This window comes from Rhinatrema bivittatum, chromosome 2 (genome assembly GCF_901001135.1).
Source record: "Rhinatrema bivittatum chromosome 2, aRhiBiv1.1, whole genome shotgun sequence".
Lineage (NCBI taxonomy): Eukaryota > Metazoa > Chordata > Amphibia > Gymnophiona > Rhinatrematidae > Rhinatrema > Rhinatrema bivittatum.
The window spans coordinates 181,364,375-181,387,900 of NC_042616.1; the positions used below are offsets into that span (position 1 = coordinate 181,364,375).

At 43.3% G+C, this 23,526-nt stretch overlaps 1 protein-coding gene across 2 annotated transcripts in view; it reads right to left on the reverse strand.

Moving 5' to 3' along the window:
* The window catches only part of COL28A1 (collagen type XXVIII alpha 1 chain), a 352,774-nt gene that overhangs the window by 90,872 nt on the left and 238,376 nt on the right, over positions 1-23,526 (reverse strand). For both annotated transcript variants that reach the window (XM_029588942.1, XM_029588943.1), the window contains exon 27: positions 11,967-12,035. In XM_029588942.1, coding sequence (XP_029444802.1) covers positions 11,967-12,035 — 69 coding nt within the window. The remainder of the gene's footprint in view (positions 1-11,966; positions 12,036-23,526) is intronic.

The following is a 23,526-nucleotide window of genomic DNA, read 5'->3' on the forward strand; positions in this document are numbered from 1 at the left end:
TGATAACAGATGCTGATGTTCAAAAGATCTAACCTCAGAAGTTAGGAACCTTGATCTGGAAAAATGAACATTTTTCCTGAGCAGCTAAATTTAGGTACCTAATTTTTGCTAAGTCCCTAAATTTGGGCATGGGGAGGGGGTCAGGTCAGGGGAATGAAGTTAGGCACTCGGCACTGATTTCCATCGCTATACATACACCTAAAGTTAGACAACTGAATAGCAAGCCTAAAGTTAGGTGCCTTAGTTTGGATGAAATTAGGAAACTAACAGGGTAATTTTTCAAGTCGCGTTAGGGCCTTATCGCAACACAAATGCGTATGCAAATTCTGCATTGAGTATGCAAGTGGGAGGGGTTAATGGAAATGAGGGTCTGGTAGCGCAGAATGCAATACAGTAATGCACACTATCGCTGGATTTAATGTCAGAAATAACTACACCTTGAAAAATGTTTTATCGCATGGGATATGACTGATGAATTTCTATCATTTGAATCAATGAAAGGTACCACCAAGAAGAGCTGATACTGTGTTGTAGAAATTAGAGATGTGAATCGTGTCCTCGATCGTCTTAACGATCGATTTCGGCTGGGAGGGGGAGGGAATCGTATTGTTGCCGTTTAGGTGTGTAAACTATCGTGAAAATCGTTAAAATCGTGAGCCGACACACTAAAACCCCCTAAAACCCACCCCCGACCCTTTAAATTAAATCCCCAACCCTCCCGAACCCCCCCCCCAAATGCTTTAAATAACCTGGGGATCCAGCGGTGGTCCAGAACGGCGGCGGTCCGGAACGGCCCCCTCAATTGAATCCTGTTGTCTTCAGCCGGCGCCATTTTGCAAAATGGCCGCCGCAAAATGGCGGCGGCAATAGACAAAAACGATTCGACGCAGGAGGTCGTTCCGGACCCCCGCTGGACTTTTGGCAAGTCTTGTAGGGGTCAGGAGGCCCCCCCAAGCTGGCCAAAAGTTCCTGGGAGTCCAGCGGGGTTCAGGAAGCGATTTCTTGCCGCGAATCGTTTTCCGTACGGAAAATGGCGCCGGCAGGAGATCGACTGCAGGAGGTCGTTCAGCGGGGGTTCCGGACCGCCGCTGAACAACCTCCTGCAGTCGATCTCCTGCCGGCGCCATTTTCCGTACGGAAAACGATTCGCGGCAAGAAATCGCTTCCTGAACCCCGCTGGACTCCCAGGAACTTTTGGCCAGCTTGGGGGGGCCTCCTGACCCCCACAAGACTTGCCAAAAGTCCAGCGGGGGTCCGGAACGACCTCCTGCGTCGAATCGTTTTTGTCTATGGCCGCCGCCATTTTGCGGCGGCCATTTTGCAAAATGGCGCCGGCTGAAGACAACAGGATTCAATTGAGGGGGCCGTTCCGGACCGCCGCCGTTCTGGACCACCGCTGGATCCCCAGGTTATTTAAAGCATTTGGGGGGGGGGGCTTCGGGAGGGTGGGGGATTTAATTTAAAGGGTCGGGGTGGGTTTTAGGGGGTTTTAGTGTGCCGGTTTTCCTGCCCTCCCCCTTCCCCCGATTTACGATTTTTTAACGATAAATCGGGGGAATTGGTATTGTATCGTGGCCCTAACGATTTTTGACGATTTAAAATATATCGGACGATATTTTAAATCGTCAAAAAACGATTCACATCCCTAGTAGAAATCAGTTTCTCTTGTTGGTACCTTTCATTGATTCAAATGATAGAAATTCATCAGTCATATCTAATTTGCAGTTAATTCCTCCTACTGTGTATGTAAAAGCACCCCCCCCCCCCACACACACACACACACACCCTTCCCCAAGTTGAAAGTGTATCTTCTTACAGTGGTATATACAGAGTCAGTCTCTCTCTCTAGCTTTGGGTGTGCGTTACATCCTGAGATCATATGCTGCATGTGTTAAAAACAAATAATATGCAATAATGCTCTGTGTGTTATGATATTTATTGATGCAGTAACTCTACAATTTGCCTAACCATGCCCCTTTTTTGGTTTTATCATGGGCACTATTTCCACAATATTTATAGCATTTTTATGAATCTAGGCCAGAATTAGGTGCTGAATTTAGGAACTCTGTTTTGGTTTTTTTTAATATTAGACTCAAAGTAACTTAGTAGATGATGACAGATCACTATTAGGGATGTGAATCGGGCTTCGGACGATTGAAAATATCATCGATATTTTCAAAATCGTCAGAAATCGGAGGCTCCCCCAAAACGATAGGAAAACCCCACGATATTGTTCGTGGGGGTTCTCTTATCGTTTTGGGGGAGGGCGGGAAAAACGGCACACAAAAATAACCCCTAAACCCACCCCGACCCTTTAAAACTAATCCCTTAGCTTCCCCTACCCTCCTGACCCCCCCAAAAAACATTTTACAGGTTCCTGGTGGTCCAGTGGGGGTCCCGGCAGCGATCTCCCGCTCTCGTGCCGTCGGCTGCCACTAATAAAAATGGCGCCGATGGCCTTTGCCCTTACCATGTGACAGGGTATCCGTGCCATTGGCCGGCCCCTGTCACATGGAGGGAGCACTGGATGGCCGGCGCCATTTTTAAAAATAGCGTGGGCCATCCAGTGCTCCTACCATGTGACAGGGGCCGGCCAATGGCACGGATACCCTGTCACATGGTAAGGGCAAAGGCCATCGGCCCCATTTTTATTAGTGACAGCCGACGGCCCGAGAGCGGGAGATCGCTCCCGGGACCCCCACTGGACCACCAGGTACCTGTAAAATGTTTTTCGGGGGCTCGAGAGGGTGGGGGAAGCTAAGGGATTAGTTTTAAAGGCTCGGAGTGGGTTTTTTGTTTATCGGCTCGGATGCTGCCGATAAACAAAACTGCGATCGGGCTGGACGAAAAAAACAACACGATGTGAATCGGAACAGATTCCGGTTCCGATTCACATCTCTAATCACGATCAATGGATCCCACCCAATCTATTCAGTTATCTTCTTTTGGGTAGATGACTATATAAATTCCCATACTTAACCAACAATAGTCCCTCGTCTTCCCTCCGCCCCATGTATTTTACTCAATTTCTCTACCCTGTTCCTACAGCTATCTACTATATCTGCCCCAAGCATGTTAAATTCTATTACAATGCTGGCCTCCAGTAGTTTTACTGATACCAAGCATCATCATCCTCATTGGTTCTTACAAACACCATACTTAATCTAACACCTAAGTCCCCTCCTATGTCTTAGCACTAGCTCTGTAATAATTCAAATAGCTGTCAAAACCAATGAGGCTCTGTTGTCCAAACTTCCGGCTGCCTTGTGCTCATTGATACTACAGTTGTAACCAAGGCCACTTTGTGCAAGCTACTCTAGTCTTCTTAGAAACCCGAAACAGCCATTCCATGATTAGGGTTGTATCACGATCACTCTAAGCAAGTTATTTGTAGCCTACTTCTCCCTTCACCATCATCCTCCTTGTATTCTCCTTCTTTCTACTCCCATCCTCCGTTATCTACACTGGTTACCAGTTAACTACAGAGTTCTACATAAATCACTCTCTATAATACACAAATCCATCCATAATCACCTGCAACTTGATCTCGAAATCCCACTCAAACCTCATACGTCAATCAGACCGATTAGAGAAATCCATAAAGGCACTCTACAAGCCCCTCCTACCAAAGCCACGCACCTCATTTCGACCAAAGACCGAGCCTTCTCAATAGCAGGCCCAGCCATGTGGAACAACATCCCTTCAGACCTCAGGCTGGAACCTTGCCTACTTACATTCAAGAAAAAACTCAAGACTTGGCTGTTCCGACAAGCCTTCCCAGATCCATCGGACACACAATAGATGATTAACACCTCCCAAGACCTATGGACTTTGACATCCTTTAACTCCCACAAGCACAAGTCTCTTCTAACCACTTAATCTAGCACTAACCATGTTACCGTGTTGGTTTTTATGCTTTTATGTTTACTTAACTTTATGCCTTCTTAGGCCTTTCTTTCCAGCTGCTTAAGCTTCCAAGTTTTTACCAACCCTGTTGACTGTAACTTTGATTCTTCTGTTTATCCACTTATTTAAATATGTATTTTCTGTTACTATCCCCTTGTTCGATGTAAACCGACCTGATATGGTATTTAACCATGAAGGTCGGTATAGAAAAATGCTAAATAAATAAATAAAATAAATCCCTCTTTTCCTTTTAACAGTATTATACATTCTTTCCCCCAACCAAACTCCCTCTCCAACCAAGGCTCCAGAGCAGCAGTTGGCTTGTTTTCCTTTTCTCCTCCAGTGCAGACTGGACTGTACTCTTCTCACATGGGCCAAGCAAAAGGTCCTTCCTCTTCTGCCCTCCTCTAGGCTTGGTCATAGGCAATGTTTCTCCTCTCTTTATCAGCGCTGTCTGTTGCCACTCATCAGCCCCTCTATTCCACCTTCTCCTCCTCCATTTCTTCCTCATTCCTCCTGTTTCCTCTTTTTTTTCCCTTTCATTGATCTCCTTTGTTCTACACTTCACATTTTTGCTTTCTCCTCCCCTTCCATTTCTTTCTCTCCTCTTGTTCCTTATCTACTTTCCATTCCTTTGTCCTCTTCTCTTCCTTTGCTTTGCTTCTTTTCTCCTCAATTACTCTCTATCCCCCATCCCCCCCTACTTCTCTCTCCTCTTTCATACAAATTGTTGTCTTTCTCCCTATCATTATTTTCTCCCTCTTCCCTTCCTCCTTCACCTCTCAACCAATTGTTACCTTCTCTGGCATTGATGGCTCTTTTCCTCCTCCCTATCCAGCTATCTGATTCAAAATGAAGGTGTCACAATGCAGACAGAACTGGAGGGGCTGTGGGAATGGGCAGGAAGTGCTTCTTAGTGCGCTGCTACTTCTCTCACCTCCCGCACCTAATTGGTTAACACTGCTCAGTGAATCCAATGAGCGGCATGAGAGGGAAGCAGCAGCAGGGTGCTTAGATGTATTTCTTGCTCACTTCTACAGCCCATCCAGATGGACTACTGGCACCCTGCCAGCTGCATTTCAAAGTAGACCCCTAAGACTCAGGGCAAACATCTCTTTTATCCCACTACACAGTGGGAAGGGTAGCAAAACATGGACCATAAAGGTTTCAGGGAGCAGGACATCTGCTCACCATTGACTCCTCACCATGACTAAACTGAGAAGGATCTGGTCTGAGTGTCTGTATTTTTTATTTTCTTTGCAATCAAAATTTTTAACTACGGATGTTGTTGTGTATTCTGCTTAGGAGTTGAGATAATTACAGCCTATAAATTCATAAATTAAATAAATAAATTAACATTGCTGAGTGAGGATCTTAGTAGTCTAGAAGTCATATATACAGATAGCCTTTCCCCCAGGTATATAGGCCCATCTCCACTTAGAACCCTGAACATCCGTGATAGAATTCTGAATTTCGTTCTGTACCATTTTTGTAACCAGTGTAATTTTTGTAGGACCAGATCAATGTGATCATGCTTTTTGCATCCTTCTATCAGCAGAGTTTTGTATCATCTGGAGTTTGTGGAAGGCATTTTCTGCATTACAAAAATCCAGTTGTGAGGTTACTGTGGCATGAATCTCTGTGAGTAGGTTTCTCTTCTCAATGAGTAGAGGTAACCTTTGTAAATTACATAGTTCAAAGTGAGAGCCCTTTACTGTTGCCTGAATTTGCGGAAGCATGATGAGTTCTGATCTATGATGGCTTTTGATCTATGTTTTTAACTGCAGTTCATAGGTTCCAAATGGGATTTTCAGGTCTATGACTTGTCTATATGTTTGTTTTGTACCCAAAGAATCTCCATTTTGATGGGATTCAGATGGAGTTTGTTTTGCTTGATCTGTTCTTGGATGGCTTAAAAAATATGTACTGAGCTTCTTTATAGTTGTTTGCAGGTCTGGGTCCATTCATAATATGAGCTGGACATCATCTGCATAGATTATAGGCTTTTATGTAAAAAATCTGGATCGGTTGTGCTAGTGATTTGAGATGCATGTTGAATAGCACTGATAACAGTATGGAACCTTGGGGTACTCCATGGTCTATTACCCATGGTGCTATTATATGGTCAGCAGGGCCATTTTATGTGTCTATGAGGACCTGGGCAAACCTCACTAGGATGGTGTTGCGATTTCTAAGGAGATCATCCAACAGAGCAGCTAAAACTTTTTCTGTTCCGTGGCCTTTTCTGAATCTGGATTGATATGGGTCTAGCCAGTTTTTCTCCACTTGTCAGTCATTAAGCTCAGCTCTTACTGATTGTTCAACTAACTTCCCTAGGAAAGGGATATTTGATACCAGGTTGTATTATCTGGTTTGTCTGGATCCAAATTTGATTTTTTTTTTTTTTTTTAATAAGTGGGTGCACTATAGCTTTGTTTAGATCAAAGGGAACATGCCCAAGTGAGCAATTTATGAGTTTGGTTGTCCAGGTTGTGAGGTCCTCGCTTGCTTTCCTATCTTGAATGGACATGGATCAAGGATGCAGATTGTTGGGCGTAAGGCAGCTAGAGTCTTTCTGAGACTATCTTCTGTGATTGGGATACTGTAAATGAATCCTGTAATTCTGATGTGGCTGGGGTAGTCAGATTCATCTTTGTCTCTGGGAAGAGATGTCTTGATGGTGTTGACAAAGGTCCTTGATTTTGTTCTCAAACAAGAGTAATATTGGTGCTATTAGTTTCAGTTTAGTGGTGAGTTTCTGTTTAGGTAAGGATTTCATCAGACCATTTGTTATTTCAAATAATTTCTTGGTTGGGTTTGGAGTTTGCTCAATACACAGAGAAATATGTTTTTTTTACCTTTGTTATGGCCTTATAGTAAATAGTCATGTGTAATTTGCATTTCAATCCATCCTTATCAAGAAGTGTTTTCTGACATTTTCTTTCTAGTTTTCATCTTTAGCATTTTAGGACTCAAGCGTTCTTGGGCATACAAAGGTGATCCTTTGTATGGCGGACATCCAACATTTTTGGGGGAAGTGCAATTTTGTCTAATGCTTTTGCCAAATTTTCATTTCGTCTCTTTACTTGTTCCTGCAACATGTAGTGGCTTCTCCTCCATTAAGGGGAGTTCTGTACATTTACCAAGTTTTCTGGGGTCTGGGTTGTCATGCTCCAGATCATTTTCAAGGATCTCATAGTGTCTACTTTTTTCAAGTCACTGCTAAGAGAGAATTTAAATGATCAGACCATGAGAGAAATGTTATTTTAATGCTATCTGCAAGGTCTAGTGTGAATCCCTTCTCATGTGTGGGGGATAAACAAATTTAATAGGCTGGATGAGGCCTAGCATTGTCATGGTGGCACAGTGTTGGTTTATTTATATGTAAATTAAAGTCGCTATGGTCACAAGTTTGGTAAACTGTAGTCTCAGTTCTGTCATCGGTTGTAGCAATTCTTATATGGATGAGATGTTATTTCTGGGAGGTATATAGACCATTAAGAGACCTGTTGGATTAGTAAGCGTTCTTATTTCAGCACCTGTGAAAGAGGGATTTGGTGCAACTCAATATTATTTTGGGCTAGAATTGTCACACCTCATCTACATTTTCTTGGTCTGGGTTTATATGTAATGGAGAAACCCTGAGGGTACAGTTCATTTAGTGAAACTTCACGTACCTCATCTAGCCATATTTCTATTATCCCTAAGATGTCAAGCTTTAGTTTATCTATAATGTTGTGGATTTTTCATTATTTTTTTGTTAACTGATCTAACATTCATAAGGCTTATGTGTGCATACACCTTGTGCATGGAGTTGTTTTGTAGGTGAGTTTTTATTGGCCATTTCAGTGATGAAGGGCAGTTTATGTATCTCTCCGCTCTTGTCCCTTGTCTTTATTGTGGTCCAGGATGTTCATGATTTCCTCTCCCTCATATCACTGGGATCGTAAAGGTCTTTGTAGTTTCTGAGTTTTGGATTGCAAAACACATTTTTGAAGTCATGGTTTGAATTTTAGCTCTCTTAAATGATTGAAATTGCACTTCTTAGATGGTAATTTTTTCATTTCGCTTGTGAGGGCTTAGGTCTGAAATTTAGGAGTGGTCTATCATTAAGAGAGAAAAGTAGCACAGCCTGAAACATAGGAGTGATCTCTCATGGATAGAGAGAGGTAGCACAGTCTGGATATGGAATGGTCTACCACTAAGAGAGAGAGGTAGCAAAGCTTGAAACATAGGAGTGGTGTCTTCTTGAGGGAGAAAGGTAGCACAGTCAGAATGAAGGAGTGGTCTTTCTTTGATGGCCAGAGGTAGCAGATTGAAACATAGGAGTGTACAGGAGAGAGACTAATCTGAAAACTAGAGTGGTTTGATAGAGAATGTCTTGAGTGAAAAAGCCCAGTTTGTGGTAATAACAGATACATTTGCTTTACTTTATGTGGAGTTGCCTTCTCAGTCTCGTCATTGCTTTTTTTCAATATACAAAAAGCCAACGGATAGAAACACACTGTTGGAATATTCAAGCCATCATCCTCAACAGCTGATCCATAGTATACCTTTTGGACAGTTTTTAAGGTTGAGGAGGTTATGTTCAACTACAGACGAATTCAAGGAACGCTCTAAAGAAATGAAAGAGAAATTCTTAAGTAGGGGATATCCTGAAAAGGTAGTCCGGAGAGCGTTGAAAAGGGCCCGGTGGAATAATAGGGATTTATTGTTAACCCCTCAACCAAAAGTAAAGAAGAACAAACTGACTTGTGTGTTACCTTATTCAACTGGCATAGGCCTGGCGTTTCACCTGTTGCTATGCTGCTATGACGGAAGGGCAGGCTTCCAGCATAGTGCTTCTAGGAGCTATGCTGGAAACGTACACTTCTATTGTAGCTTCCTAGCAAAGGAAGAAACACATGGCCCGGACTGCGATAGGATACCTCTGTGATCCAGGATGAAGAAAAACTTATATTTAAGATACGGGGTGGGTGGGTGGGAGGGAAAGGGTTGGGATGGAGGGTAGGAAGGGGGCCCTGAAGCACATAAAATTTAATTCAATATACCAGCATCGGGAGTGGGAGCAGGAGAGAGGCCAGCACCAACTCAAATCATGAAGAATAAATCAAATGAGAGAATGTAAGAATCTCAAAACAGCCCATTAAATAAGATATAAAAACCATCACTTTGTTCTAATTTTCAGTACTCTTTGCCATAAGTACTAGATCAATTATGAAGATGTACTAGAAAAGTTAACTTGATAAATATTAATGCCTGTCTATGAATATCACCTTTGCAATCAATCATTGTTTGTTTGTTGAGTTTTTACTAAGAATGTTACTTTGTAAACCATTGTGATCTATACATAGAATGACGGTATATAAAATGTTTAAATAAATAAATAAATAACTTCAGCCGGATTATTTGGCCACTACTTGGCCTACTAAAAAATATGAATTTCTCAATTACTAATATCCCCGCTTTACATTCTGAATTTTTGTTTCTTTTCAAGCAAGGTTAGTGTTTCTACGTTTTGGAATCCTCTTTTATTTTGGCACTCCTACTAGCATGAATCTAAGTAAATCTGGGTGCTCCTCTCCTTGTCCTTACTACAGCCCAATTGGGACACTGCCCTTATCCATGCAAAGTAAGAACATAGCACAAAGAGTGAAAAGCGGTCACAGGGAAGGATTTCCTTTTTTTTTTTTTTTTTAACATACACACATCTTATGCTAGAAAACTGAGAACATATGGAAAAAGACATAAGGGTCAGAATATAATAGAAGGAAACAGAGCCAGGAAAATGCAGACGACATCCTGCAGATTCCAGCTGCAGTTCTGGCATTATATAGCTGCCACGTACAGTACACACACGGGTACCCACCATTTTTTGGTTGAACTAGCTAGGTTAGTTCTTATATGCCACTACTTTATGTTTAAATCGGAATTCTTTCAACAGATTAAGGGCACGGCAATGGGGGCGACCATGGCCCCCAGTCTAGCCTGTCTATACATGGCTGATTTTGAGGAGCGTTATATTACACATGGCAACCTTTTATTATTCAATGGTTGAGGTACATCGATGATGTACTATTAATTTGGCAGGGCACAGATGTAAAATTTTTTATGTTTATAGACTGGCTGAATCATCTCAACCCTAATTTTCTGTTCAATTTCTTGATTGACCCACATCAAGTGCCATTCTTAGATGTTCTTATTACATACCATGATAATCAATTTCACACAAGGATACCGACCATAACACATTATTAGCCTATGATAGCTTTCACCCCCATCATCTCAAGAACAATATCCCTACCGGCCAGTTTTTAAGGCTCAGGCTCACAAGGTCGGAGTATATTATCCAAGCTAAGCAGATGATGCTTAAGTTCCAGCTCAGAGGGTACACCCAGGCAAGGTTCTTAAAAAGGCCTTTAAACGTGCCCAATTTGTCAATAGGGACTTACTTTTCTTACCGCAAGTTCAGGACACTACTCCGATGGTAAATTGTATTTTACCTTTCTTGACAATCAGTAATGACATTTCAAAAATCATTCAGAAGCATTGGGGAGCTTTGGCGCTCAAAAAACATTTACATAGTGCCCTTAGGTTTACCTTCCGTCGGGGCAAAAACGTACGGGACATGTTAGTACATTCTACCTTTAAGAAACATGACATCCTACAGAACAGAGGCACACATAAACCCTGCGGTCATTGCTCCGTTTGTAAACATACTTTCACTATTTCTGAGTTCATACATCCAGTTACTGGAAAAGTCTTTGCACTGTATGGAGATTCCAATTGTGATTCCCAAGGGGTGGTATATGTAATCAGTTGCCCATGCAAGAAACTTTATGTTGGTAAGACTTCCCATAAAATTAAAACCCGTATCATAGAACATAAGTTCAATATTAAGACGGGGAGGGACAATGCACCGTTGGTAGCACATTGGATACAAAATTATCTCACTCAGTGGCAGATTTACAATTTTTTGTCATAGACGTCATATCGCCTCCAGTAAGAGGAGAGGACTATTCAATGATTCTTATCAGAAGGGAGCAGAAATGGATCTACACCTTGGATACAGTGTTCCCTAAAGGCTTAAATGCAGAGCTCGTGTGGAGTTATTTCATTTAATATGTGGTGTTACGTCATGGGTTGGAGGTGCATGGTGATTGGCTAATGTGTCTGTGTTCATCATTGGCGCGGCGATTTGCACCAAATTTTCTGGCAGGGTTTAAATTCTGTTATCTGAGTTTGTTCTAAGTGCTCCTGTTTCTAATTGAGATAGCTTGTGACACAGGTATGTTTATATCTGATTTCTATATCTGCCTTGTTTAACCCAGTTACTATGTATTGGAAAATGTCACTTTTCCTTTGTTTACAGACTGTTGGGTGTTAAAATTAGCCCGCCGGACTGGCGAAACACGGGTCCGTGTTGGGGATTGCTGTAAAACACTGTGTTTCACTGAAAGGAGTTACCACATTGAAAATAAATGAAATACAATTGTTGAACTGTGACCAAAGAAAGGCTTTATTTGCGCTTTTGGTGTATACATTATACAGCTGCCAGCCATTTCTAGCCATGACACAGAGTTGGCTACAGGTTTTTATTGAGGTCAGCTGGTGTCTGAGAAAGGGTGTCTTAGATTGCTGGCAGTCTTACAGCGATGGCATTGCAGTATAACTGCTTTGAAATGTATTCTGCTACAGGGCTATAGTACAAGTATCCTACTATTGCATCCACCATGAAAAAGCAGCAACTTCATATAAGGTACGATAGCACCTGTTCCTTTCTTATAAGAAATCTTGGTTAATTGATTTCTGTAAATTAAAAATCGAATCTAAAATTGTAACTTGCAGCAGCTCTCCTTATTTCCCCCCCCCCCCCCCCTACCACCACCACCACCAGTCTTATCCATGGGTTACCTACCATTAGCCTTAATGCAGAAATGCTAAAACCTTTACCTGTTCACTGGCTGTGTAACATTTAGTTAAAAGAAATGTCTGGCTGAAAAGCCTGTGGCCATAGAGAAAAAGACAATCCTTGAAGATATTTTTTGAAAGTTATTTACCTTAATCCCTTGAGAATCAAGCCCAGGAGGGCCAGGAAGACCAGGCAGCCCCCTCTGTCCCATTAAACCCTGCAAAAAATAAATACATAAATAAATAAATTAGCAGAGCCTGAAGCACATTCAGGATGTCAGCCTAAAATACTGGCACTGCTCATGCAGAGTGCTGCAGCTGCACCACAGACCAGAAACCAGAAACAGAGTATATCTTGACATTTCATCAACTAGCATGCTAGGAAAACAATGACAAGGTCACCAAATTAATCAGCACTACGAGGGACAGTCAATTTTCCCAGATTTTGCAGGGTCTTATTATCCTGATCTGTAATTAGGATCAATTATGCCCTAGTGATTGTGGCCAGGGTTTAGGGTCATGTTCCTAAATCACATTTTTTGTACACATCTCTAGTCAGTGCTAAGCATGGTTTCCCCAACTCTGCCCATTTGGATTAGGCTGGTTTGGCTTTGATTTTGGATTGGTTTTATGAGTCAGATGTAACCTGGTCTGTGCAGAAATGGAGAAATTACTTACCTGATAATTTTGTTTTCCTTAGTTTAGACAGATGGACCCAGGACCAGTGGGATTATGCTCCTCTGCCAGCAGATGGAGACAGAGTAAACTGAAGTCACATAGCCCTGCAGTGAGCCCAGCCCGTCAGTATTCTCTTCAAAAGCAACTGTGGACAAACTAGCAAAAAACTTAATTAAAACATGATTAAAACAGGCAACAATAACTGTACTCAACCAACCAGAAACATTGAACTCACATAAACTTCTAGGTACCCCAAGCTAGGGACTGGATGAACACTTACCAATAATCTCTTGGGACCCAGAGCCCCACAGAAGAGCTACTGATATACTCATGTAGCAGCTGAAAGTGGGAAGCTGAGTCCATCTGTCTACACTAAGAAAAACAAAATTATCAGGTAAGTAATTTCTCCATTTCCTAGCATGTAGACAGATGGACTCAGGACCAGGACCTATTTATTTATTTTATTTAGTTTTGTATACCAATATTCGAATACAATCATACTAGTTCACAACATTGTATAAATAATTCAGATTAAAACATACATAAATAACATAAGGAAAATAACATCAAATGTATATCATCTAAAAATAATATATATAAATCAAATTCTATAGAATTGTAAATATAAACAAATAAAATAAAAAATAAAAATAAAAACTTCAGTGTGACTATATCATATACAAAATTATCATGCTCACTCTCTAAATGCCTTTTTAAACAACCATGTTTTTAAATTCTTCTTAAAGGTCTGAAAATTAGTCTCTAATCTCAGTTCCATTGGCAGCACATTCCACAATCTGGGCCCAGCCAATGATAAGGTTTTTTTCTCTCACTTTATTCAGATGGACTAATCTGACAGATGGAATAGTTAGGAGACCTTTATTACCTTATAGGTTAAGCCAAGGAGTATGAATATGTACTGATGCATTTAGCCATTCAATATTATCATTATATAATGATTTATGATTTAAGCAAAGAACTTTATACTGTATTCTGTATATAATAAGCAGCCAGTATACATTTATCATGACTGAAAAAATATGATCATATTTTTTGTTCAGTTTAAACCGTGGCCACCACATTCTGTAAAGGTTGCAATGGTCTAAGAGTACAGGACGGAAGGCCTAATAAAAGGGCATTGCAATAGTCTCCTGAACAGAGTGGGAGGCTGCCCGCGGTCTAGTCAACACCACACATGCAAAGGCTGCATCCTCCCAGGCCTGCACATCCAGATGATAAAACCTGGAAAAAGTGTGTAAAAAGGACCATGTCACAGCTCGGTAGATATTGACAGGAGATAAACTAACCTCCGCCCATGACACTGCCTAAGCCCTGGTTGAATGAGCCCTAATCTGAGTAAGCAATGGCTTTCCAGCATCTACATATGCAGCCGTGACTACCTCCTTAATCCAGCAAGCTATGGTAGCTCACGAAGCCGGAGTACCCTGATTACTCCCACCATGGAGAACAAACAGGTGGGTCCATCTTTCGAAAAGGTTCAGAAACTTCCAGATACTGCACGACAAGGCGCTTGACATCCAAGGAGCACAAGAGGCGATACTCCTCTGCATCCCTGACCTTATCCAGGGATGGCAAGAAAATGGACTGATTCAAATGAAAGTCCGAGACTACCTTGGCAAGAAGGATGGAACAATACACAGCTATAACACCCCCGGAGACACCCGAAGGAACAGCTCCCGACAAGACAAGGCCTGAAACTCATAATTTCGATGCGCTGAACATATAGCCACCAGGAACAGAGTCTTCAAGGTCAACAATCACAAAGAAAGGTTACACAGCAGTTGGAACATAGGATCCGCCAAAAACTCCAGCACCGAGTAAAGACTCCACAACGAGGCAGCAGAGAGCATTGAAGAGGATGCATATGTGCCCTTGTCCACAGCACCACATCCAGATTAGCCACTATCAAGCTGAGCATCTGTAGGTAGGACCACACAGTCAGTCATATAGTATTCATCAATTGATGCACCTGAGAAATCAATTTCTGGATCCAAACTTCGGGTAGGAAAACTCTGTTCTGACCCATGTCAAACCAGACCCCCAGATATTCCATCTACTGGGATGGCTGAAGATTGCTTTTGGTCAGATTCACCACCCAACCAATATCCTGTAATAAGGAGATTACCTTGTGTGTCACCAGGCAACTCTCTGCTGGAGATTTGGTTCGAATCAGCCAGTCATCCAAATACGGAAGTACCAGGACTCCTTCTTTTCGCAAGGCCACCGCTACTACCACCATAACCTAGGAAAATGTTCTGGGGGGCACCCGAAACTGATAATGGTGCCCCAACACCACAAAGCGTAGAAAGCCCTGGTGTTCCAGTTGGATGGGAATATGAAGGTAAGCCTCTGACAGATCCAAGGAGGTCAGAAATTCCCCCGACTGCACCGCCATTATCACAAAGTGCAAAGTTTCCATGCAAAAATGAGTCACCTTCAAATGACAGTTGATTCTTTTGAGATCCAGGATGGGACGAAAGGAGCCTTCCTTCTTGACACAACAAAATAGATGGAATATCGCCCCATACTTTCTTGAGACATGGGCATTGGGACCACAGCCCTCAGATCCGATGAGTCTTTGAAGCATGAACTCCTCTGCCTGCTTCTTCTGTGGGGAGTGGCAAGGAATACTGTGAAATTCCAGCACATATCCTCCTCATATTACCTCCAGACCCACCGGTCAGATGTGATTTTGACTCTCCTCTGATAACAGAGAGATGTCCCCTATCTCATGATCCCAAAGGTGGGTCGGCAAACCTTCATTGGGAGGTATGGGAGGATCTACAACCCGAGCAAACGCCTGGATCCCACAGCACAACCTCTCATGATAAAGAGGCACTGTGCCTGTCTCTTTTCCTCCGGCAAATGAGGAACTGGAGATTTGCTCCACTTACTGGCCAGGTTCTCCAACTCATTATCAAACAAGAGAGATCCATGAAAAATGCAATTTGGTGAGATTAGCCTTAGAGATTGCATCAGCCAACCAATTTCTCAACAAAAACTGGCACCTCGCCGCCACATTCGAAGCCACCCTTCTGGACAAGGGGTGGACCAAGGCACATCCCACATCAGGGGCTAGGATTTACGGCAGAGACAGCAACCTCCTGGAAAAGAAGCAAACAAGAGTGAGCCACCAAGGAACAACATGAAGTGATGCAAGGTCATTGCCACAGCTTCAAACATCCGCTCAAGGATAGTCTCAATCTTGCTAACATGAGCATCCCTCAAGGCCTTTCCCCCTTTCACGTGAATAGTAGTCCACTTGGAGACTGCATACACAAATGTATCTAACTTCGTAAAATGGAAGCACTGTCTCATCACTGAATCCAGAGGGTACAGGCTTTCTAAAATCTGACCCCTTTGGAAATAGCCTCTGGGATACTGCACTCAAGTTTAAGCAAGGGAAACCAAACAAGGATTTCTCCTTGGCTCAGAAATGGAATCTGCCCCAGGAACTCCAAGCATCAGCAAGGTCTGAGAAAAAATACCTCTATGAAGGAATCGTCACACAGTTCGGGGGGGGGGGGGGGGCAGGACCGGTACTATCCTCTGAGCTAGCTTGAGCTCCATCCAGGGGACCTGCTGCCACTCGAGGGGCACTGTGGTGCTGAAAAAATGTAGAAGCATCCAGACCAAGAGGCATCTGAGGACTATTTAACTGAGCTACCTTCCCTTGCTGAGGAACAGTTAGGGGAGGGCCAAGGTCAGGTGCCCCACCTGAGATGTCTTCAACCAGATCACATCTGGCTGGGAAGAACTAGGCTTAGCCAAAAACAGAGGAAGACAAGACACTCTGAGCCTCCAAGCAGCGCTGGCACAAAGTAGTGGGCATTCCAGGAAGGAATCACCCAAAAAGAACAGACAATGCAAAAATAAGGTGCTGAGGCTTCTGAGACACTGGCACTATCATAGCAGACAATGCGCTGAGCGGCGGCCACAGGCGTGCGTCTAGCTGCTTTCTGCCTTTTTTTTTTTTTTATATATGCACTCAACTAGGTGTCCAAAAATTATGCTTTTAATACCTGTGTGTGTATACCTTGGTGCTCAACTAAGCGCTCAAAACTTAGGCATCCAAGAATTATGTGTGCACATCTAGGCACTCAGGCGACCAAAATGAGAGCGCACAAAAAAACGGAAGCGCACAGTGCCACTTGAACACTGATGGAAGCACGCGGTCACTAGGCAGCGCTTAATGTGGGCGCACAGCTGGATGCACAGCAAGACGCATATGCTGGACCAACAATTCAGTAGAGGGCAGCCTCTGAAAGAGCGTGAAAAGCCGTTGTGGCCTACCACACTGTGCGCAGCGAAAAGCCTCAGAGCGGGGTCTAGCCTACAGAGGCTGCTGAACCCGCCAGGCTGTCCACATCCCTCGACCTCCTACGGAGCAGGCCATTGTCAGAACAGCACGCAGAGCTCAGAGACCGGGCGGGAGAAGGAAACCCTGTACAGTAAAACCTCCCACTCTCTGTATATATCTTTTTTTTTTCTTTTTTTTAACTTACCCGAGCTCAGTCTTACCTGGCTGAGCACAGAGACGGTCTCCAGCTGCGGGGGGAGAGGGCAATAGCTGTCGCCACCACGCTCGGCTTCTTGTACCCACTGCCTTTCAGCCACTCAAGCAGCTATGTCCACGCTGGCAAAACCAGCTACCGGACCAAGGCACACCTCTGAGGGACCACAGAAATCACCTCAGGAATTCTCAGCTGGGGAAGGGGCTTTAGGTATCACAGCAGGAGAGCGGGGCTGTCTTATCCTTAAATTAGATATCAAATTCTCCTTACAAAAATCTCGAAGCAATTCCCATAGGGAGATGCACATCCACCACCTGCTGGAGATGGAGAATACTGGCAGGCTGGGGTTACCGCAAGGCTATATATACTGTGATGTCAGCTTGCTCTGTTTCCATTTGCTGGCAGGGGAGCATAAACCCACTGGTCCTGAGTCCATCTGTCTACAAGCTAGGAAATCAGAATTTTCAAGGGCCTGCTCAGATTTTCCCAACTCAACGTGGCTTGATCCTCTAATAGAAGACATCTCTGTTTTTTGGTGCCACTTCTCACTCGCTCTTTTGAGCAGATGTGTCCTGCTGAAAAGGTTTGAATAGTAAGGGTGTAAGAAGAAAGTGCATTCAGCGCTATTTAGCCAGATAAGTGTAACTTACGCGGTTAAGTAGTGATCACTGAATATGTGCATAACTTGTGGGCGTGTAGTGGGAGGATTGAGGCAGAGCGAATTATGTGGCTAACTACCGATATTTAGTCTTAGCACATAAGTTAAACATACATTAGATTTTCAAATGTATGCCCATAATGTAGTGCCTGCTTGGATGTCCACAAAATAGCAGATGCAAAATACATAGGCATTTTATGGCCACAAATTTTCAAAGAGAGACACAGTGGGTGATTTTCCTTTGAAAACTGGCTGCAATGTACACAGGCTTAAAGAACACATGTACAGTATATTGCAAATAATGCAAGATATTTAAAATAAGCCCCTCCTAAGTGTTTTAACAAATCTTTTAATTTGTGCCAAGCATCTCAATGCCTCATCCTTAGGAGTGAGACTTGCACTACGGATAAAGTCACCATCATTACAGGCTCTACCTTTACAGTAAGTGTAGTGTCCCTATCAGGTGACATGGGGGAAAACCTGCCACCAATAGGTGGAGGTGAGCTGCAGCAGAAGTCCCCACTAGCTCACGTGGAGTAGGACCAAATGGGGTTTGTGGGTTCTTTAGATACTGGGGAAATGACCCAAACACCCTGGATTCAGTGCAATGAATACCCCCGTTCCTAAGCAGGATGGCACAGGATATAACACAACACACTGTAATTTTCAACAGTTAAAGGAGAAAAAAACCCATAAATGTAATAGTAATTAAACAAACAGCAAGGGTAATACCCTCAGCATCTACAGGGACAACAATTAGATATGTACCAGGTGTTACATAACCATTGCCTCCCCCTATGCAGCAGCAACCAGAAATCTGATAGAAACATGCAATATACCACTTTAATCAGCATTCAAAATGGTGCCCACTGTTAGCATGCAAAACGGCTTTAAAACAAACAGGGTAAGGGCTATTTTTCTGCTTGTTGCTGGAATTTTCAATAATATTTTGGCTTTCTTGAGGCAATTTTAGTGGTCAGCTGTCACCAAATTCCTAAAAACATTGGTCAGCAGTCTTGCCCCATGTCCTCTGAACCCAGCTTTCACTTCAACCTAATTTTTCGTCAATCAACTTTTTCATAATAAAGGTTGCTCCAGCATCACACTCCTCATGAAATGCAATACACTTAATATGGTCAATCTCATGCTGTTTTCGCTATTGTACATTCCAGCCATAAATAATACATTTAAATAATGTGTAAGTTGCTAGGCATCATAGTGGATAATACATTGAAATCATCGGCTCAGTGTGCTGTAGCGATCAAAAAAAGCGAACAGAATGTAAGAATTTATTAGGAAGGGAATGGCAAATAAAACGGAGGATGTCATAATGCCTCTGCATCGCTCCATGGTGAGACCGCACCTTGAATACTGTGTGCACTTCTGATCACCGCATGTCAAAAAGGAAATAGCTGCACTGGAGAAAGTGCAGAGAAGGGCGACCAAAACGACAAGGGGCATGGAACGCCTGCCCTATGAGGAAAGGCTGAAGAAGTTAGGGCCTATCCAAGAGGGACCCACTGCACAATCTAATCCAGAAGTGTGGATGGATTCCTGGCATAATAGAGGCTAATGCACAGATAGAGGAAAAAAGATCTGTAACTTTGAGAGAAACTGCAACTGTGGTGTGTGACTTACCATATTTAATTGTGCCATTCAATGAAACTGTATCAGTAAAGCATTATTTTGGACACTTCCTACGTGGTCCAAGTGTGGTTCGTTTGGCATACAACACACAGCGCATAGCATAAGGAGGGAGCTCCAACACAGCTCGCTAGTCACCCCCGTACTGGGACTGGAGAGGACTCCTTTCCCTGGTCCCCTAGTCTGAAGGACCTGCACCTTCGGATGGGAGAAGTAAAAGCTAGCCAGGGTCCCTGCCCCAAGGAACTTATAAATAACTTTGTCTCCCTCGGTACCCAACTCGTACACTAAGGAGGGGGTTACATAAGCACAAGAAGCTTCAATTTGAATAAGTGCATTGGATGTAGAGATCACTCCAAACACCCAGAGGCAGCTTCCCTGCTCTCGTAGCCAATTCTCTTACATGCAAAAACATCAGAACTTTCCTTGACCCCATAGTTTTAACATATAATTTGGACATTTTGCCAGACTGCTCCTCCTTGTAATGGGTGAATCTCTGGTCTAACACTGGGATTCAATCTCAAATTATAAATAAACAAGATACTATCCCCTTATCTTAAAAGTGCCACCTGTCCAGGATTCAGTCCTCAAGGATGCAGTCCCCATCCACATCACTGGAAATGAGGAGGGTGGGAAGGTGTGGTGCTGGTTATGAACTAAAAAGGAGATCTTGCATGGGGAAAGATGACAAAATCTGCCTCGGATAAGGAATGATATCCTACAAGTGGTCATTTCCTGTGGTTTGCAGCTGGGACATATTCATAGGAGTTTGGACAGGAATAACTGGGCAGACTGGATAAACCAATTAGTCATTTTCTGCCATTCTCTACTATGTTATGAGGATTCCACAAACCATGGCAAAAAATAGAAATCAAACTCCAGCTTGATTCTTTGAGGGCTGATCTCTTTTTTATGTTCCATATTGCTTTGTTTTAGTCTTATTTTATGTATTGTTTTATTTTATTTTACTTTTTTATGTTCATTTTATGTATGTATTATTGTTAGCCACCTAGAGCTGTGTATGGGTGGCATATAAATTTCTTTTAAATAAATACATTTTTCAAGCCAAAATTAAGGCAGCTAAAATCTGATCTGAGCCCAAGTGAGGCAGAGTCAACCATGGTCTGGGAAATTCAAAAGGCACATGGTTCAGAGTCATAACATGCCTATGGCCAATATGGCCATGGCCATAAGCGCTGCTACAAAAGGCACCATAACGCTGCCATGTGCCAACAAAATCAGTGTGGCTGGCAGATCCTCAGCAAAAGAAAAAGCAGTGTGGCACCATCAAAATCAATAGCATGGTCGGCGTGGCATTAGTAAGTGGAAAAGCAGCATGATCCCGCTGGCTACACTGCTGATTCTGGCAGGACCGCACTGCTTTTCCACTTATAAGGCCACACTTACCACGCTATCAATTTTGGTAGGGCCGCATTGCTTTGGAGGAGGAGGAGCGCGCCCTGCCAAAGTAGTCCAGTGCTAAAGCTGCCAGAAGTCGTTCCCTTGGCCATGGGGCTGCTGCCTGCTAAGTCAAGGAGGAAGTAAGTGAGAGCGAGCATGTGTGCTTGTATATGGGAGAGTGAGAAAGAGCATGTGTGCATGTGTGTGGGAGAGAGAGCATGTGTGCTTGTATATGAGAGAGTGAGAGAATGTGTGTGGGAGAGAGAGCATTGTGCTTGTATATGAGAGAGTGAGAGAACGTGTGTGGGAGAGAGAGAGCATGTGTACTTGTGTGTGGGACAGTGAGAGAGAGAGAGTATGTGTGTGTATGTGGTATGTATGTGTATGTGGGGGAATGAGAGGGAGCATGTGTATGCACAACTACCCCAGTTACTCTCTGCCTGCTAATCCATGACAATTTTAGGGCATCTAGAAATCAAAAGTTCCAAGGTATGGATAATGGGGAATTTTTCAAAATCCTTAGTTTATTTGTTGGGTATTATTTGATGTGTCTGTTTTGAAATATTTTATTGATGTTTGGAAGATTTTTATATTTTAATTATTGAATGTTATTATATTCTTTAATTGTTTTGAATTATTCTTTTTATTGGCATGGTTTTTCTAATTTTGTTTTATGAGGAATGGTAATGTTTCTGTTTTTTACTTTGTTGCAGTGCATACAGAACTTGGCTTGCTGCGGTTTCCAGTTCAGTTTTTGTCTGTACATTTCTATTTATACTGTATGCTCTCTTTATTCTGTATTTGAGAATCTGTGTTTTGCATGTGTGACTGAAGTGAGTTATTCCATTAGTGTGTAGTTTCTATGTAGGGATCTATAGCAGCTTGGATTGTTCTGTTTTCCTAATAGGGGGTGTATTACTATTTTAGGCCTGGTATAATATTTGTAGTATTAACTTTCATAGGTAGGGTTGTTGCTGTTTGAGTGCTGGCAGTTAGTACTGTTTTTATATAGAAATTCTTTTTTTCTCGTGGCTCTCTGAGGGTCATGCCCATGCCCAAGATGCACTACAGTAGGCCTAATACCATATAGATTCCAAGTGCCTCTTGCTTTTTTGCAGGGTTTTCTGGCTGGCACCTCAGCAGTGCATGTAAATATAATATACATATTATAAGTGATATTTTTACCTCAGACGACTGTGCTTTGAATGTTCCTTTTCATGTAAAATCTGTTATAAATGCATAATTTTTATTGGTATCTGAGAAGGATGTGATGAGGTGGGGGGGGGGGGTGCAAGGCTGTAAAGTTTTCCTAGGGCACCTAATACCCTTGCACTGGCCATGGGCATTGCTGTACAAACATTTAACAGAGTCTCCCAACTCGTGGGGTCATGTGTTGTGTAATGGGTGAGGGCATAGTTTTTCACACCAAATTCCCTGGCTAAAGCTCTGCACAGAGTTTGTTCCACCCTTGCCTCGTGTTTCTTTTCTTTTTAAGATGTGACTGGAATCACCAATGGCTAATTAATACTAGAGATGTGAATCCTGTGCAATATTGTCTTAACGATCAGATTCGGCTGGGGGGGGGGGGGAAATCTGATCGTTAAGATATGTGAATTGGAATCGTTTCCGATTCCAATTCACATCGCTAATTGTTTTTTTTAGGGAGGCCCGCGCCGCTAAAAAAAAAAAAACCCACCCAACCCTTTATATCGACCCCCCCCAAAACATTTTAAAATTACCTGGTGGTCCAGGGGGGCCTCGGGGGGCCTCGGGGAGAGATCCAGGGGGCCCTCAGGCAGAGATTTCCCGTTCCCAGGCATCAGCTGTTCTAAAAAAAAAAAATGGCGCCGATGCCCCTTTGCCCTTACCATGTGACAGGGTATCCGTGCCATTGGCCGGCCCCTGTCACATGGCAGGAGCACTGGATGGCTGGCGCCATCTTTAATGCCATCCAGTGCTCCTACCATGTGACAGGGGCCGGCCAATGGCACGGATACCCTGTCACATGGTAAGGGCAAAGGGGCATCGGCGCCATTTTCTTTTTAGAACAGCTGATGCCTGGGAATGGGAAATCTGTCCCCGAGGCCCCCCTGGATCTCTCCTCTCCCCGAGGCCCCCCTGGATCTCTCCCCGAGGCCCCCCGAGGCCCCCCTGGATCACCAGGTAATTTTAAAAGGTTTTGGGGGGGTCGGGAGGGGGGGTTGATTTAAAGGGTCCGGTGGGTTGTTTTTTTTAGCGGCGCGGGCCTCCCTAAAAAAAAAGGGTCAGGAGGGTGGGGGAGGCTAAGGGGGGTCGATTTAAAGGGTCGGTGGTTTTTTTTTTTTTTTTTTTTATCGGGCCATCGGCGCCATTTTAATTAGTGGCAGCCAAAATGGCGCCGATGGCCTGAGAGCGGGAGATCGCGCCGGGACCCCCCCCCCCCCCCCCCCACTGGACCACCAGGTAACAACATTTTGGGGGGGTTCGGGAGGGTGGGGGAGGGTAAGGAATTGGTTTTAAAGGGTCTGGGTGGGTTTAGGGGTTGTTTTGGTGTGCCGGTTTTCCCGCCCTCCCCCAAATAATTCCCGTGCCCTATTTAACGATACAATACAAATGCCCCTGACAATAAATCGGGGGCATTTGTATTGTATCGTGCACTCTAACGATTTAGGACGATTTTAAAATTATCTGATGATAATTTTAATCGTTCAAAAACGATTCACATCCCTAATTAATACTGCTACCGATGTGCGACAGTGGGCTCATTCACCTGAGCCTCCATGTGCCACACTTCTTCACGCAAGGAAGGCCTCT